This window comes from Tachypleus tridentatus, chromosome 4, assembly GCF_004210375.1.
Source record: "Tachypleus tridentatus isolate NWPU-2018 chromosome 4, ASM421037v1, whole genome shotgun sequence".
Classification (NCBI taxonomy): domain Eukaryota; kingdom Metazoa; phylum Arthropoda; class Merostomata; order Xiphosura; family Limulidae; genus Tachypleus; species Tachypleus tridentatus.
Window position 1 is genome coordinate 105,661,315 of NC_134828.1, and position 15,621 is coordinate 105,676,935.

Sequence of the window (15,621 nt, forward strand, 5' to 3'; positions counted from 1 at the left end):
TTATGAAAACAAGTCTTATAAATTTCATATACCCTTACTCCATAGATGTAAGATGAACAAACCCAAACTGTTTAGGAATTCTCCTTCACACTTATATTTTCTATAATTTGGCGATTGAATCAGTAAACACCTTATATTAGAGCACATTATGAAACATAATACCTATACTCCTTAAAATATGAATCACGTTTATCCACGTAAAAAAATAAAGAATAAGAGAACTTTTATGTGCCAAGTCTATGTTGTATGTTAAAATTTAGGAATGTAGAAGAAATAACTAGAAAAAGCGGAATTGGTGCGCGTGATTTTTCGTTCGCAATAATATTTAATTATGTGAATATGAAAGATAGTCACTAAAGTATTTTCCGTTTCTTCTTATTGTCGACCTAAATTTCATTTGGTGAGTAACCAGAACGGTACAGAAAGATTAATGGAATGATTGATAGAAAGTTCTTCTTCCTCGAAAGAGACAAAGAAAAGAACCCAAAGTTTAGATTCTTTTAAGTGAGAAACATATAAACTAGAGAAACGTTATTTACGAACGAATTGAACTATTTCACAGGAATTTAAAAGTCGTTTTGTCCGAACTTTACAATCGTTAATTGATTAAGTCCATTCTCATAGCTTACATTTACGGTAAAGCTTCTTGATCTATCTGCCGCCGTTATTTCCAGATTTTGAGTTTAAAATAACAATTGGTACAGTTCATTCGTGACGGGCAAAGTAGAATTGTGTAGTGTGAGACCGATAACATTGGAAAAAGAAGTTGTTAAACAAAAGTAATGTGATTAAATCGTGATCACACGTGTCTGACTGATCAATGCGACTTCACAAACATCACGCTTATCACAGGACAATTTAAAATTTATATCAAAATTTTAAAAAATAAGTAGATGATGGCCATGCGTGAAGGAAGCAGTCTGATTTATCAGGTATGGGTTCCAACTAGACACCTCACACAAAACTTTAAATATTGCTTCATTACCCTCAAAAATTAATTTTCTAAGGCTAGTAAGGAGAAAAGCTATTTGTATCATTAATATCAGTTCCAAATGTACGAGGAATATGTTCTTCGGAAGTTTGAAAACGGCCTACGAAGAAAAGATTGCATTTCTCTGATGCAGTACACTCGACAAGTTGTTTATAAGGAGATCTCGCTGTATTTGTATTGATACACGTAAGTAAGAAGAGAAATTTGATTGTGATATGTTTTCTTCAGTAATTAAAATTTGGTACTTCTGAGATCGTTCCACAAAAGGTGTGGTAGATATATGATATAGTTTTAGAAGTTTTTGTTTTTGGAGAAAATCAATTAAAAAAAAGCAGGTTCCTCATAAATATTCTGCGAAGTTTTTTCTACCAACGATGTTTACAAAAGGCCTCGGAACAGTAATTATAACCTGTCTGTGTTGGTGTTCCTCTTAGTACATACAATTGTGTAGGTCGGAACAATAAACACCTTTTTGAACTATCGAAAATATGAAGAATAACAGAAAGTTTATGTAGAAATATGCATTTAACGAAGATTAAGCAGCACAGTAAAGGTTTTATGAGAAATGTAGGAAAAACATGTCACTTTTAGTAATATCGGAAATGTTTAAACTCTTTGTTTATGTCGCTCCCTAAGTAGATGAGAAAGCACCCTATGAAAATTACCTCAGAAAATGTCCAGTTCGCAACCATATACATTCATACTTTTGACGACTTAGAAAAGTTAATTGAGTTAGTAAACCTAAATAAATCGGATAAGGTTTTAGGAAACTCACCATTAAAAGTATAATTTTCCAAACAATATTTAGATTTATATTAATAACTGTTAAAGAGGTGAAGGATGTTATGTTCTGCTTGCTAAAAGAACAACAAAAATAATTGTTTATTCGGTTATGGTAAACTATATACATCTGAAAATTATTATACAAAAATGATACTTGCACCATATAAATGACAATCACAAAATAACGAAACTCTTGTCAGGAAGTTTTCATTCGCTTTTCTATAAAATTTCGATCATTAATTGACTAAGTCAATTCTGACATTCTCATTCAAGGTAAAGTAACTTGAGCTGTCTGTTTTTTCGATACTTTGAGTTTCTATCTGTTGAGGGTTATGTGGCTGTTTAGTCTCTAATCATGTGTCAGTTAAATGACACCTGTGTAGTTTATGGACATAGCGACAAGATTTGAAAATGAAAAATATTAAAGAACAAAAGATGTGGAGAAAGATGAATAACACGTTCTTAACTGGTGAAGGCGACACCATCCGAAGAGATGTAAATTTCAATAGAAATACGTCAGGATGGCCGAGCGGTCTAAGGTTCTGCGTTCAGGTCGCAGTCCGGTTTTCCGGCGTGGGTTCGAATCCCACCCTGACATTGGAATTAACGTTTTACCTCTTTTCATTCGTACGTTTACGTGACTCAAGTGGTGAAGAAAAATTCAGGTACCAGTAGTTAAGGTTTGAAAAGGACAACAATCACATGATTTCATTCGAAGGAAAGTGTTAAAAGCGAAAACTTGTTCTAGGTGTGGAATGAACTACATAAATTTGATTATTAATTGCTTTACTATCAAAATATAATAATTGTGATATCTCTACAAACGAAACAAAATATGTGCACTGGAAATAGAGTATAATTTTAGGTGATATCCTTTATGACAGTGGTTCTTAACCTTTTTCAGTGTTTGCACTTCTTTTAAATTAGTAATCATTTCTCGCACCCCCTGGAAACTTAAATATAAAAAAAGCTAAAAAATACAAAGTTGATGTAATCAAAATTTTTTTAAATCTTCATACATACAGCATACCTTTTTTCAAGACAAAATTCAGGGTACATAATGAAAAATTAATTTCAATTTTGTTAATGATTTTTATTTAGCCTGTAATGCACAGTAAACTTAGTGACTTCGTTGCTGCTGTTTTTCTCTATGATGGCATCAAATCTTGGCGTCTTTGTACTGAGTGCCACTCGCATGTCATGTTCAGAATTCAGCCAATTTCTGCATTTTGTTTGGATGTGAAGTAGACAAGAAAATCCTTGTTCACACAAGTAAGTAGTTGCAAATGGTAACAGCACTTCAAGAGCTTTCTTCGCTAATGCAGGTATGCTTCCAGCTGAGAAGCCCAGAAGTGTTCCAGCTGACTATTGGTGAACTCCATTTGGATTTCACGATTGTGTCTAAGGTCGATGAGATCTTCCTTGATGCCGCTGACATCTTCCAAATTCTGCATGAAAGGATTCAGGATCCAGTTGTCATAGGTTTGCAGCTCTCCACACGAGAAATAACCCTCAAATGAAGTACGCGGCATCTGCATATGTTCAACAACTTTTGCAACAAAGTCTGGATGCAGGGTAGAATTTTCTGCGACTGTCTCTTCCAGGCAGGGGAAATTTGCCAAATTCCCCATCTTCACACACTTTATCCACAAGACAAGTTTTTCTTTGAATGCAGCCAATTTAGCGCTTGCAGTCACAATGTTGAGTCCCCTTCTTTGCAGAGAGAGATTGAGTTCATTGAGAGCTAAAAAACACATCAGCCAAATAGGCAAGCATCTGAGCAAAACTAGGTTCTTTGAAATATATAGCCAGTTCTTGTACCCTTTCACGGAGAAACTGGTGAATTTCTCCTCTCAGTTCAAACACACGAAACAGCACAGGACCACGTGACAACCACCTCACTTCATTGTGGTACAAAAGAACAGTGTGTTCCTGACCCATTTCCTCACAAAGTGACTGAAACAATCGATGATTCAAAGCTCGGCTGCGAATAAAGTTTACAACCTTGACACAAATATCCAGAGTTTTCTTGAGATCTGGGGGGCAATGTCTTTGCTGAAAGAGAGTGACGATGAAGAAAGCAGTGAGTGATTTTCAGATTAGGAACTTCTTTCCTCATTAATGCAGCAAACCCAGAACGATTGCCCAGCATTGCTGGTGCACCATCTGTACATATTGAACCAATTTTGTCAAGGTGAAGTTCGTTTCTTGAGAAAAGTTCTTGTATTTTGTTAAGCACATCTATAGCTTGTGCAGTTGTCTTTAAGGACTGACAGAAAAGGAAACTTTCTTCCACTTTTTTCTCCTTCACGTAACGAACTACTGCCAATAGCTGACAACAGTTGGATACATCTGTTGATTCATCCACTTGTAGGCTAATCTTAACTGGACTAGCCTTGATGTCAGCTACAACTTGTTCCAGGATGTCAACACTCATGTCGATGATTCGGTTATGGATTACATCATTTGACAAAGACACTTGTTGGAGTTTCTTCTCAGCTTCCTTGCCGAGAACAATCTTTGCCATTTCAAGGGCACATGGCTTGATCAGTTCCTCACCAATTGTATGGGGTTTCTTTGATTTAGCAATCTGGTATGCAACTTCATAAGAAGCACGCAGTAAAGGTTTCTCTGTTGGCGAAAATCCATAAGTCGGCAATGTGCCAACCTGATCAAACCTAGCTCTTTTGACCCTTAATGTCACAATGTCACTTCCTGCATCCCTGCCACCATGTTTGTTCTTGAAATGTTCATCAAGCTTTGATGGCTTCAAGTTCGCATTGGAGAAGAGTGTGCTGCACAGGATACACTGTGGACGTTGTGTCCCATCCTTCTCTGTAGTACAGGTGAAACCAAACTTGACATATTCGTCATTCCACTTTCGTTTCTTCGACATACTGCAGACAAATCTGGAAAAGAAACACATTCATGTGTAGGTGTTTTCTTTTTTTATGAATTACCTCTAAAATATGTGATGGAGAGACTGAAATACCTGGTTTAATCAGTAGATTTGTAGGCATGACAATACATTCTATGAAAATATTGTAACGGCTACACTGCTACAGTGATGATGTATGTTATGTAAACAACCCATCGCTCATTTAAATAAATGTGTAGAAAGCAAAATCTGAAATAATACATAACCAATCTTCCACCCTACTGTTATGCATCAGAAAAAAAAAATAACATTGAAACAGGGAGACCATAACTCACGTGTTGATGGCACGGATGGGTGGTGTGGACTGAGACGTGATGATAACCTCCCTCTCTCTCCGTGTTGCGCACGTGTCCTGTACGCGTTCCTTCCTTGTCTATCCAAATGACATACCCGTTTGTTTACCCTGTATTGGAATCTGATGCAACTTTACCACTTCATTAGGAAATCAGGTTTAGGTTTAACTTTATCTCGGAACACTGCTGAAGCAAAAATGTTTCTTCTTAGGAGAAATATAAAGCATACTCTTATGTAAAAATATAGATTTGCTTTAATTATTCATGGGCATCCTCGCACCACTTGGGAATCATCTTCGCACCACCTAGGGGTGCGGGCACCCTGGTTAAGAACCCCTGCTTCTTGACACTATCAGGAGAAAATAGCATATTTTACTCATAATTATCCTACGAAGGTCGATTTTATGAAAACAAGTCTCATAAATTTCATATACCCTTACTCCATAGATGTAAAATGAACAAACCCAAACTGTTTAGGAATTCTCCTTCACACTTATATTTTCTATAGTTTGGCGATTGAATCAGTAAACACCTTATATTAGAGCACATTATGAAACATAATACCTATACTGTTTTAAAATATGAATCACGTTTATCCACGTAAAATAAAGAATAAGAGAACTTTTATGTGCCAAGTCTATGTTGTATGTTAAAATTTAGGAATGTAGAAGAAATAACTAGAAAAAGCGGAATTGGTGCGCGTGATTTTTCGTTCGCAACAATATTAAATTATGTGAATATGAAAGATAGTCTCTAAAGTATTTTCCGTTTCTTCTTATTGTCGACGTAAATTTCATTTGGTGAGTAACCAGAACGGTACAGAAAGATTAATGGAGTGATTGATAGAAAGTTCTTCTTCTTCGAAAGAGAGAAAGAAAAGAACCGAAAGTATAGATTCTTTTAAGTGAGAAACATATAAACTAGAGAAACGTTATTTACGAACGAATTGAACTATTTCACAGGAATTTAAAAGTCGTTTTGTCGGAACTTTACAATCGTTAATTGATTAAGTCCATTCTCATAGCTTACATTTACGCTAAAGCTTCTTGATCGATCTGCCGCCGTTATTTCCAGATTTTGAGTTTAAAATAACAATTCGTACAGTTAATTCGTGACGGGCAAAGTAGAATTGTGTGGTGTGAGACCGATAACATTGGAAAAAGAAGTTGTTAAACAAAAGTAATGTGATTAAATCGTGATCACACGTGTCTGACTGATCAATGTGACTTCACAAACATCACGCTTATCACAGGACAATTTAAAATTTATATCAAAATTTTAAAAAATAAGTAGATGATAGCCATGCGTGAAGGAAGCAGTCTGATTTATCAGGTATGGGTTCCAACTAGACACCTCACACAAAACTTTAAATATTGCTTCATTACCCTCAAAAAATTAATTTCTCTAAGGCTAGTAAGGAGAAAAGCTGCTATTTGTATCATTAATATCAGTTCCAAATGTACGAGGAATATGTTCTTCGGAAGTTTGAAAACGGCCTACGAAGAAAAGATTGCATTTCTCTGATGCAGTACACTCGACAAGTTGTTTATAAGGAGATCTCGCTATATTTGTATACCTACACGTAATTAAGAAGAGAAATTTGATTGTGATATGTTTTCTTCAGTAATTAAAATTTGGTACTTCTGAGATCGTTCCACAAAAGGTGTGCTAGATGTATGATATAATTTTAGAAGTTTTTTTTTTTGGAAAAAATTAATAAAAAAAAAAGCAGGTTCCTCATAAATATTCTGATCAGTTTTTTTCTACCAACGATGTTTACAAAAGGCCTCAGAATAGTAATTATAACCTGTGTGTGTTGGTGTTCCTCTTAGTACATACAATTGTGTAGGTCGGGACAATAAACACCTTTTTGAACTATCGAAAATATGAAGAATAACAGAAAGTTTATGTAGAAATATGCATTTAACGAAGATTAAGCAGCACAGTAAAGGTTTTATGAGAAATGTAGGAAAAACAAGTCACTTTTAGTAATATCGGAAATGTTTAAACTTTTTGTTTAGGTCGCTCCCTAATTAGATGAGAAAGCACCCTCTGAAAATTACCTCAGAAAATGTCCAGTTCGCAACCATATACATTCATACTTTTGACGACTTAGAAAAGTTAATTGAGTTAGTAAACCTAAATAAATCGGATAAGGTTTTAGGAAACTCACCATTAAAAGTATAATTTTCCAAAACAATATTTAGATTTATATTAATAACTGTTAAAGAGGTGAAGGATGTTATGTTCTGCTTGCTAAAAGAACAACAAAAATAATTTTTTATTCGGTTATGGTAAACTATATACATCTGAAAATTATTATATAAAAATGATACTTGCACCATATAAATGACAATCACAAAATAACGAAACTCTTGTCAGGAAGTTTTCGTTCGCTTTTCTATAAAATTTCGATCATTAATTGACTAAGTCAATTCTTACGTTTTCATTCAAGGTAAAGCAACTTAAGCTGTCTGTTTATTCGATACTTTGAGTTTCTATCTGTTGAGGGTTATGTGGCTGTTTAGTCTCTCATCATGTGTCAGTTAAAGGACAGCTGTGTAGTTTATGGACATAGCGACAAGATTTGAAAATGAAAAATATTAAAGAACAAAAGATGTGGAGAAAGATGGATAACACGTTCTTAACTAGTGAAGGCGACACCATCCGAAGAGATGTAAATTTCAATAGAAATACGTTAGAATGGCCGAGCGTTCTAAGGTGCTGCGTTCAGGTCGCAGTCCGGTTTCCGGGCGTGGGTTCGAATCCCACTCCTGACATTGAAATTAACGTTTTACCTCTTTTCATTCGTACGTTTACGTGACTCAAGTGGTGGAGAAAATTCAGGTACTAGTAGTTAAGGTTTGAAAAGGACAACAATAATATGATTTCATTTGAAGGAAAGTGTTAAAGCGAAAACTTGTTATAGGTATGGAATGAACTACATAAATTTGATTATTAATTGGTTTACTATCAAAATATAATAATTGTGATATCTCTACAAAAGAAACAAAAGATGTGTACTGAAAATAGAGTATAATTTCAGGTGATATCTTTTATGACACTATCAGGGAGAAAATAGCATATTTTACTCATAATTATCCTACAAAGGTCGATTTTATGAAAACAAGTCTTATAAATTTCATATACCCTTACTCCATAGATGTAAGATGAACAAACCCAAACTGTTTAGGAATTCTCCTTCACACTTATATTTTCTATAATTTGGCGATTGAATAAGTAAACACCTTATTTTAGAGCACATTATGAAACATAATAACTATACTCCTTAAAATATGAATCACGTTTATCCACGTAAAAATAAAGAATAAGAGAACTTTTATGTGCCAAGTCTGTGTTGTATGTTAAAATTTAGGAATGTAGAAGAAATAACTAGAAAAAGCGGAATTGGTGCGCGTGATTTTTCGTTCGCAATAATATTTAATTATGTGAATATGAAAGATAGTCACTAAAGTATTTTCCGTTTCTTCTTATTGTCGACCTAAATTTCATTTGGTGAGTAACCAGAACGGTACAGAAAGATTAATGGAATGATTGATAGAAAGGTCTTCTTCCTCGAAAGAGACAAAGAAAAGAACCCAAAGTTTAGATTCTTTTAAGTGAGAAACATATAAACTGGAGAAACGTTATTTACGAACGAATTGAACTATTTCACAGGAATTTAAAAGTCGTTTTGTCCGAACTTTACAATCGTTAATTGATTAAGTCCATTCTCATAGCTTACATTTACGGTAAAGCTTCTTGATCTATCTGCCGCCGTTATTTCCAGATTTTGAGTTTAAAATAACAATTGATACAGGTCATTCGTGACGGGCAAAGTAGAATTGAGTAGTGTGAGACCGATAACATTGGAAAAAGAAGTTGTTAAACAAAAGTAATGTGATTAAATCGTGATCACACGTGTCTGACTGATCAATGCGACTTCACGAACATCACGCTTATCACAGGACAATTTAAAATGTATATCAAAATTTTAAAAAATAAGAAGATGATGGCCATGCGTGAAGGAAGCAGTCTGATTTATCAGGTATGGGTTCCAACTAGACACCTCACACAAAACTTTAAATATTGCTTCATTACCCTCAAAAATTAATTTCTCTAAGGCTAGTAAGGAGAAAAGCTGCTATTTGTATCATTAATATCAGTTCCAAATGTACGAGGAATATGTTCTTCGGAAGTTTGAAAACGGCCTACGAAGAAAAGATTGCATTTCTCTGATGCAGTACACTCGACAAGTTGTTTATAAGGAGATCTCGCTGTATTTGTATTGATACACGTAAGTAAGAAGAGAAATTTGATTGTGATATGTTTTCTTCAGTAATTAAAATTTGGTACTTCTGAGATCGTTCCACAAAAGGTGTGCTAGATATATGATATAATTTTAGAAGTTTTTGTTTTTCGAGAAAATCAATTAAAAAAAAAGCAGGTTCCTCATAAATATTCTGCGAAGTTTTTCTACCAACGATGTTTACAAAGGCTTCAGAACAGTAATTATAACCTGTCTGTGTTGGTGTTCCTCTTAGTACATACAATTGTGTAGGTCGGGACAATAAACACCTTTTGAACTATCGAAAATATGAAGAATAACAGAAAGTTTATGTAGAAATATGCATTTAACGAAGATTAAGCAGCACAGTAAAGGTTTTATGAGAAATGTAGGAAAAACAAGTCACTTTTAGTAATATCGGAAATGTTTAAACTTTTGTTTAGGTCGCTCCCTAATTAGATGAGAAGCACCCTCTGAAAATTACCTCAGAAAATGTCCAGTTCGCAACCATATACATTCATACTTTTGACGACTTAGAAAAGTTAATTGAGTTAGTAAACCTAAATAAATCGGATAAGGTTTTAGGAAACTCACCATTAAAAGTATAATTTTCCAAAACAATATTTAGATTTATATTAATAACTGTTAAAGAGGTGAAGGATGTTATGTTCTGCTTGCTAAAAGAACAACAAAAATAATTGTTTATTCGGTTATGGTAAACTATATACATCTGAAAATTATTATACAAAAATGATACTTGCACCATATAAATGACAATCACAAAATAACGAAACTCTTGTCAGGAAGTTTTGATTCGCTTTTCTATAAAATTTCGATCATTAATTGACTAAGTCAATTCTGACATTCTCATTCAAGGTAAAGTAACTTGAGCTGTCTGTTTTTTCGATACTTTGAGTTTCTATCTGTTGAGGGTTATGTGGCTGTTTAGTCTCTCATCATGTGTCAGTTAAAGGACAGCTGTGTAGTTTATGGACATAGCGACAAGATTTGAAAATGAAAAATATTAAAGAACAAAAGATGTGGAGAAAGATGGATAACACGTTCTTAACTAGTGAAGGCGACACCATCCGAAGAGATGTAAATTTCAATAGAAATACGTTAGAATGGCCGAGCGTTCTAAGGTGCTGCGTTCAGGTCGCAGTCCGGTTTCCGGGCGTGGGTTCGAATCCCACTCCTGACATTGAAATTAACGTTTTACCTCTTTTCATTCGTACGTTTACGTGACTCAAGTGGTGGAGAAAAATTCAGGTACTAGTAGTTAAGGTTTGAAAAGGACAACAATAATATGATTTCATTTGAAGGAAAGTGTTAAAAGCGAAAACTTGTTATAGGTATGGAATGAACTACATAAATTTGATTATTAATTGGTTTACTATCAAAATATAATAATTGTGATATCTCTACAAAAGAAACAAAAGATGTGTATTGAAAATAGAGTATAATTTCAGGTGATATCCTTTATGACACTATCAGGGAGAAAATAGCATATTTTACTCATAATTATCCTACAAAGGTCGATTTTATGAAAACAAGTCTTATAAATTTCATATACCCTTACTCCATAGATGTAAGATGAACAAACCCAAACTGTTTAGGAATTCTCCTTCACACTTATATTTTCTATAATTTGGCGATTGAATAAGTAAACACCTTATTTTAGAGCACATTATGAAACATAATAACTATACTCCTTAAAATATGAATCACGTTTATCCACGTAAAATAAAGAATAAGAGAACTTTTATGTGCCAAGTCTATGTTGTATGTTAAAATTTAGGAATGTAGAAGAAATAACTAGAAAAAGCGGAATTGGTGCGCGTGATTTTTCGTTCGCAATAATATTTAATTATGTGAATATGAATGATAGTCACTAAAGTATTTTCCGTTTCTTGTTATTGTCGACCTAAATTTCATTTGGTGAGTAACCAGAACGGTACAGAAAGATTAATGGAATGATTGATAGAAAGGTCTTCTTCCTCGAAAGAGACAAAGAAAAGAACCCAAAGTTTAGATTCTTTTAAGTGAGAAACATATAAACTGGAGAAACGTTATTTACGAACGAATTGAACTATTTCACAGGAATTTAAAAGTCGTTTTGTCCGAACTTTACAATCGTTAATTGATTAAGTCCATTCTCATAGCTTACATTTACGGTAAAGCTTCTTGATCTATCTGCCGCCGTTATTTCCAGATTTTGAGTTTAAAATAACAATTGGTACAGGTCATTCGTGACGGGCAAAGTAGAATTGAGTAGTGTGAGACCGATAACATTGGAAAAAGAAGTTGTTAAACAAAAGTAATGTGATTAAATCGTGATCACACGTGTCTGACTGATCAATGCGACTTCACGAACATCACGCTTATCACAGGACAATTTAAAATGTATATCAAAATTTTAAAAAATAAGAAGATGATGGCCATGCGTGAAGGAAGCAGTCTGATTTATCAGGTATGGGTTCCAACTAGACACCTCACACAAAACTTTAAATATTGCTTCATTACCCTCAAAAATTAATTTCTCTAAGGCTAGTAAGGAGAAAAGCTGCTATTTGTATCATTAATATCAGTTCCAAATGTACGAGGAATATGTTCTTCGGAAGTTTGAAAACGGCCTACGAAGAAACGATTGCATTTCTCTGATGCAGTACACTCGACAAGTTGTTTATAAGGAGATCTCGCTGTATTTGTATTGATACACGTAAGTAAGAAGAGAAATTTGATTGTGATATGTTTTCTTCAGTAATTAAAATTTGGTACTTCTGAGATCGTTCCACAAAAGGTGTGCTAGATATATGATATAATTTTAGAAGTTTTGGTTTTTCGAGAAAATCAATTAAAAAAGCAGGTTCCTGATAAATATTCTGCGAAGTTTTTTCTACCAACGATGTTTACAAAAGGCTTCAGAACAGTAATTATAACCTGTCTGTGTTGGTGTTCCTCTTAGTACATACAATTTTGTAGGTCGGGACAATAAACACCTTTTTGAACTATCGAAAATATGAAGAATAACAGAAAGTTTATGTAGAAATATGCATTTAACGAAGATTAAGCAGCACAGTAAAGGTTTTATGAGAAATGTAGGAAAAACAAGTCACTTTTAGTAATATCGGAAATGTTTAAACTTTTTGTTTAGGTCGCTCCCTAAATAGATGAGAAAGCACCCTCTGAAAATTACCTCAGAAAATTTCCAGTTCGCAACCATATACATTCATACTTTTGACGACTTAGAAAAGTTAATTGAGTTAGTAAACCTAAATAAATCGGATAAGGTTTTAGGAAACTCACCATTAAAAGTATAATTTTCCAAAACAATATTTAGATTTATATTAATAACTGTTAAAGAGGTGAAGGATGTTATGTTCTGCTTGCTAAAAGAACAACAAAAATAATTTTTTATTCGGTTATATACATCTGAAAATTATTATATAAAAATGATACTTGCACCATATAAATGTCAATCACAAAATAACGGAACTCTTGTCAGGAAGTTTTCGTTCGCTTTTCTATAAAATTTCGATCATTAATTGACTAAGTCAATTCTTACGTTTTCATTCAAGGTAAAGCAACTTAAGCTGTCTGTTTATTCGATACTTTGAGTTTCTATCTGTTGAGGGTTATGTGGCTGTTTAGTCTCTCATCATGTGTCAGTTAAAGGACACCTGTGTAGTTTATGGACATAGCGACAAGATTTGAAAATGAAAAATATTAAAGAACAAAAGATGTGGAGAAAGATGGATAACACGTTCTTAACTAGTGAAGGCGACACCATCCGAAGAGATGTAAATTTCAATAGAAATACGTTAGAATGGCCGAGCGGTCTAAGGTGCTGCGTTCAGGTCGCAGTCCGGTTTTCCGGGCGTGGGTTCGAATCCCACTCCTGACATTGAAATTAACGTTTTACCTCTTTTCATTCGTACGTTTACGTGACTCAAGTGGTGGAGAAAAATTCAGGTATTAGTAGTTAAGGTTTGAAAAGGACAACAATAATATGATTTCATTTGAAGGAAAGTGTTAAAAGCGAAAACTTGTTATAGGTATGGAATGAACTACATAAATTTGATTATTAATTGCTTTACTATCAAAATATAATAATTGTGATATCTCTACAAAAGAAACAAAAGATGTGTACTGAAAATAGAGTATAATTTCAGGTGATATTCTTTATGACACTGTCAGGGAGAAAATAGCATATTTTACTCATAATTATCTTACAAAGGTCGATTTTATGAAAACAAGTCTTATAAATTTCATATGCCCTTACTCCATAGATGTAAGATGAACAAACCCAAACTGTTTAGGAATTCTCCTTCACACTTATATTTTCTATAATTTGGCGATTGAATAAGTAAACACCTTATTTTAGAGCACATTATGAAACATAATAACTATACTCCCTTAAAATATGAATCACGTTTATCCACCAAAAAATAAAGAATAAGAGAACTTTTATGTGCCAAGTCTATGTTGTATGTTAAAATTTAGGAATGTAGAAGAAATAACTAGAAAAAGCGGAATTGGTGCGCGTGATTTTTCGTTCGCAATAATATTTAATTATGTGAATATGAAAGATAGTCACTAAAGTATTTTCCGTTTCTTCTTATTGTCGACCTAAATTTCATTTGGTGAGTAACCAGAACGGTACAGAAAGATTAATGGAATGATTGATAGAAAGGTCTTCTTCCTCGAAAGAGACAAAGAAAAGAACCCAAAGTTTAGATTCTTTTAAGTGAGAAACATATAAACTGGAGAAACGTTATTTACGAACGAATTGAACTATTTCACAGGAATTTAAAAGTCGTTTTGTCGGAACTTTACAATCGTTAATTGATTAAGTCCATTCTCATAGCTTACATTTACGGTAAAGCTTCTTGATCTATCTGCCGCCGTTATTTCCAGATTTTGAGTTTAAAATAACAATTGGTACAGTTCATTCGTGACGGGCAAAGTAGAATTGTGTAGTGTGAGACCGATAACATTGGAAAAAAGAAGTTGTTAAACAAAAGTAATGTGATTAAATCGTGAACACACGTGTCTGACTGATCAATGCGACTTCAGAAACATCACGCTTATCACAGGACAATTTAAAAGTTATATCAAAATTTTAAAAAATAAGAAGATGATGGCCAAGCGTGAAAGAAGCAGTCTGATTTATCAGGTATGGGTTCCAACTGGACCCCTCACAGAAACCTTTAAATATTGCTTCATTACCTTCAAAAATTAATTTTTCTAAGGCTAGAAAGGAGAAAAGCTGCTATTTGTATCATTAATATCAGTTCCAAATGTACGAGGAATATGTTCTTCGGAAGTTTGAAAACGGCCTACGAAGAAACGATTGCATTTCTCTGATGCAGTACACTCGACAAGTTGTTTATAAGGAGATCTCGCTGTATTTGTATTGATACACGTAATTAAGAAGAGAAATTTGATTGTGATATGTTTTCTTCAGTAATTAAAATTTGGTACTTCTGAGATTGTTCCACAAAAGGTGTGGTAGATATATGATATAGTTTTAGAAGTTTTGGTTTTTGGAGAAAATCAATTAAAAAAAGCAGGTTCCTCATAAATATTCTGCGAAGTTTTTTCTACCAACGATGTTTACAAAAGGCTTCAGAACAGTAATTATAACCTGTCTGTGTTGGTGTTTCTCTTAGTACATACAATTGTGTAGGTCGGGACAATAAACACCTTTTTTATCTATCGAAAATATGAAGAATAACAGAAAGTTTATGTAGAAATATGCATTTAACGAAGATTAAGCAGCACAGTAAAGGTTTTATGAGAAATGTAGGAAAAACAAGTCACTTTTAGTAATATCGGAAATGTTTAAACTCTTTGTTTAGGTCGCTCCCTAATTAGAAGAGAAAGCACCCTCTTAAAATTACCTCAGATAATGTCCAGTTCGCAACCATATATATTCATACTTTTGGCGACTTAGAAAAGTTAATTGAGTGAGTAAACCTAAATAAATCGGATAAGGTTTTAGAAAACTGACCATTAAAAGTATAATTTTCCAAAACAACATTTAGTTTGATATAAATAACTGTTAAAGAGGTAAAGGATTGTATGTTCTTCTTGCTAAAAGAACAAAAAAAAATATTTTTTTATTTGTTTATGGTGGAGTATATACATCTGAAAATTATTATATAGAAATGATATTTGCACCATATAAACGTCAATCACAAAATAACGGAACTCTTGTCAGGAAGTTTTCATTCGCTTTTCTATAAAATTACGATCATTAATTGACTAAGTCAATTCTTACGTTTTCATTCAAGGTAAAGCAACTTAAGCTGTCTGTTTATTCGAT

At 33.5% G+C, this 15,621-nt stretch overlaps 1 protein-coding gene and 4 non-coding genes across 5 annotated transcripts; 4 read left to right on the plus strand and 1 right to left on the minus strand.

Annotated features, from left to right (window-relative positions):
• The first annotated feature begins 2,289 nt into the window (after positions 1 to 2,289).
• On the plus strand, positions 2,290 to 2,371 carry TRNAL-CAG (transfer RNA leucine (anticodon CAG)). Its single transcript has one exon. It is a non-coding gene; the product is annotated as a tRNA-Leu (tRNA).
• A 1,137-nt stretch (positions 2,372 to 3,508) lies between these two features.
• Positions 3,509 to 4,670, minus strand: LOC143248183 (protein FAM200C-like). The gene is made up of 2 exons (XM_076496616.1): positions 4,125 to 4,670; positions 3,509 to 3,829 (listed from the first exon to the last, which is right to left on the minus strand). Exons 1-2 carry the CDS (start codon positions 4,668 to 4,670, stop codon positions 3,509 to 3,511), a joined length of 867 nt encoding a protein of 288 aa, XP_076352731.1.
• Positions 4,671 to 7,702: 3,032 nt separating this feature from the next.
• On the plus strand, positions 7,703 to 7,785 carry TRNAL-CAG (transfer RNA leucine (anticodon CAG)). The gene has a single exon. It is a non-coding gene; the product is annotated as a tRNA-Leu (tRNA).
• Positions 7,786 to 10,411: 2,626 nt separating this feature from the next.
• TRNAL-CAG (transfer RNA leucine (anticodon CAG)) lies at positions 10,412 to 10,494 on the plus strand. The gene has a single exon. It is a non-coding gene; the product is annotated as a tRNA-Leu (tRNA).
• Positions 10,495 to 13,113: 2,619 nt separating this feature from the next.
• Positions 13,114 to 13,197, plus strand: TRNAL-CAG (transfer RNA leucine (anticodon CAG)). Its single transcript has one exon. It is a non-coding gene; the product is annotated as a tRNA-Leu (tRNA).
• The last annotated feature ends 2,424 nt before the right edge of the window (positions 13,198 to 15,621 follow it).

Excerpts from the sequence above, each read along its gene's own strand:
- LOC143248183 (XM_076496616.1), bottom strand. The coding sequence starts at position 4,670 with ATGTCGAAGAAACGAAAGTGGAATGACGAATATGTCAAGTTTGGTTTC. Across the intron at positions 3,830-4,124 it reads AAGTGGATGAATCAACAGAT|CAAAGACATTGCCCCCCAGA; the intron begins GTATCCAACTGT and ends ACTCTCTTTCAG.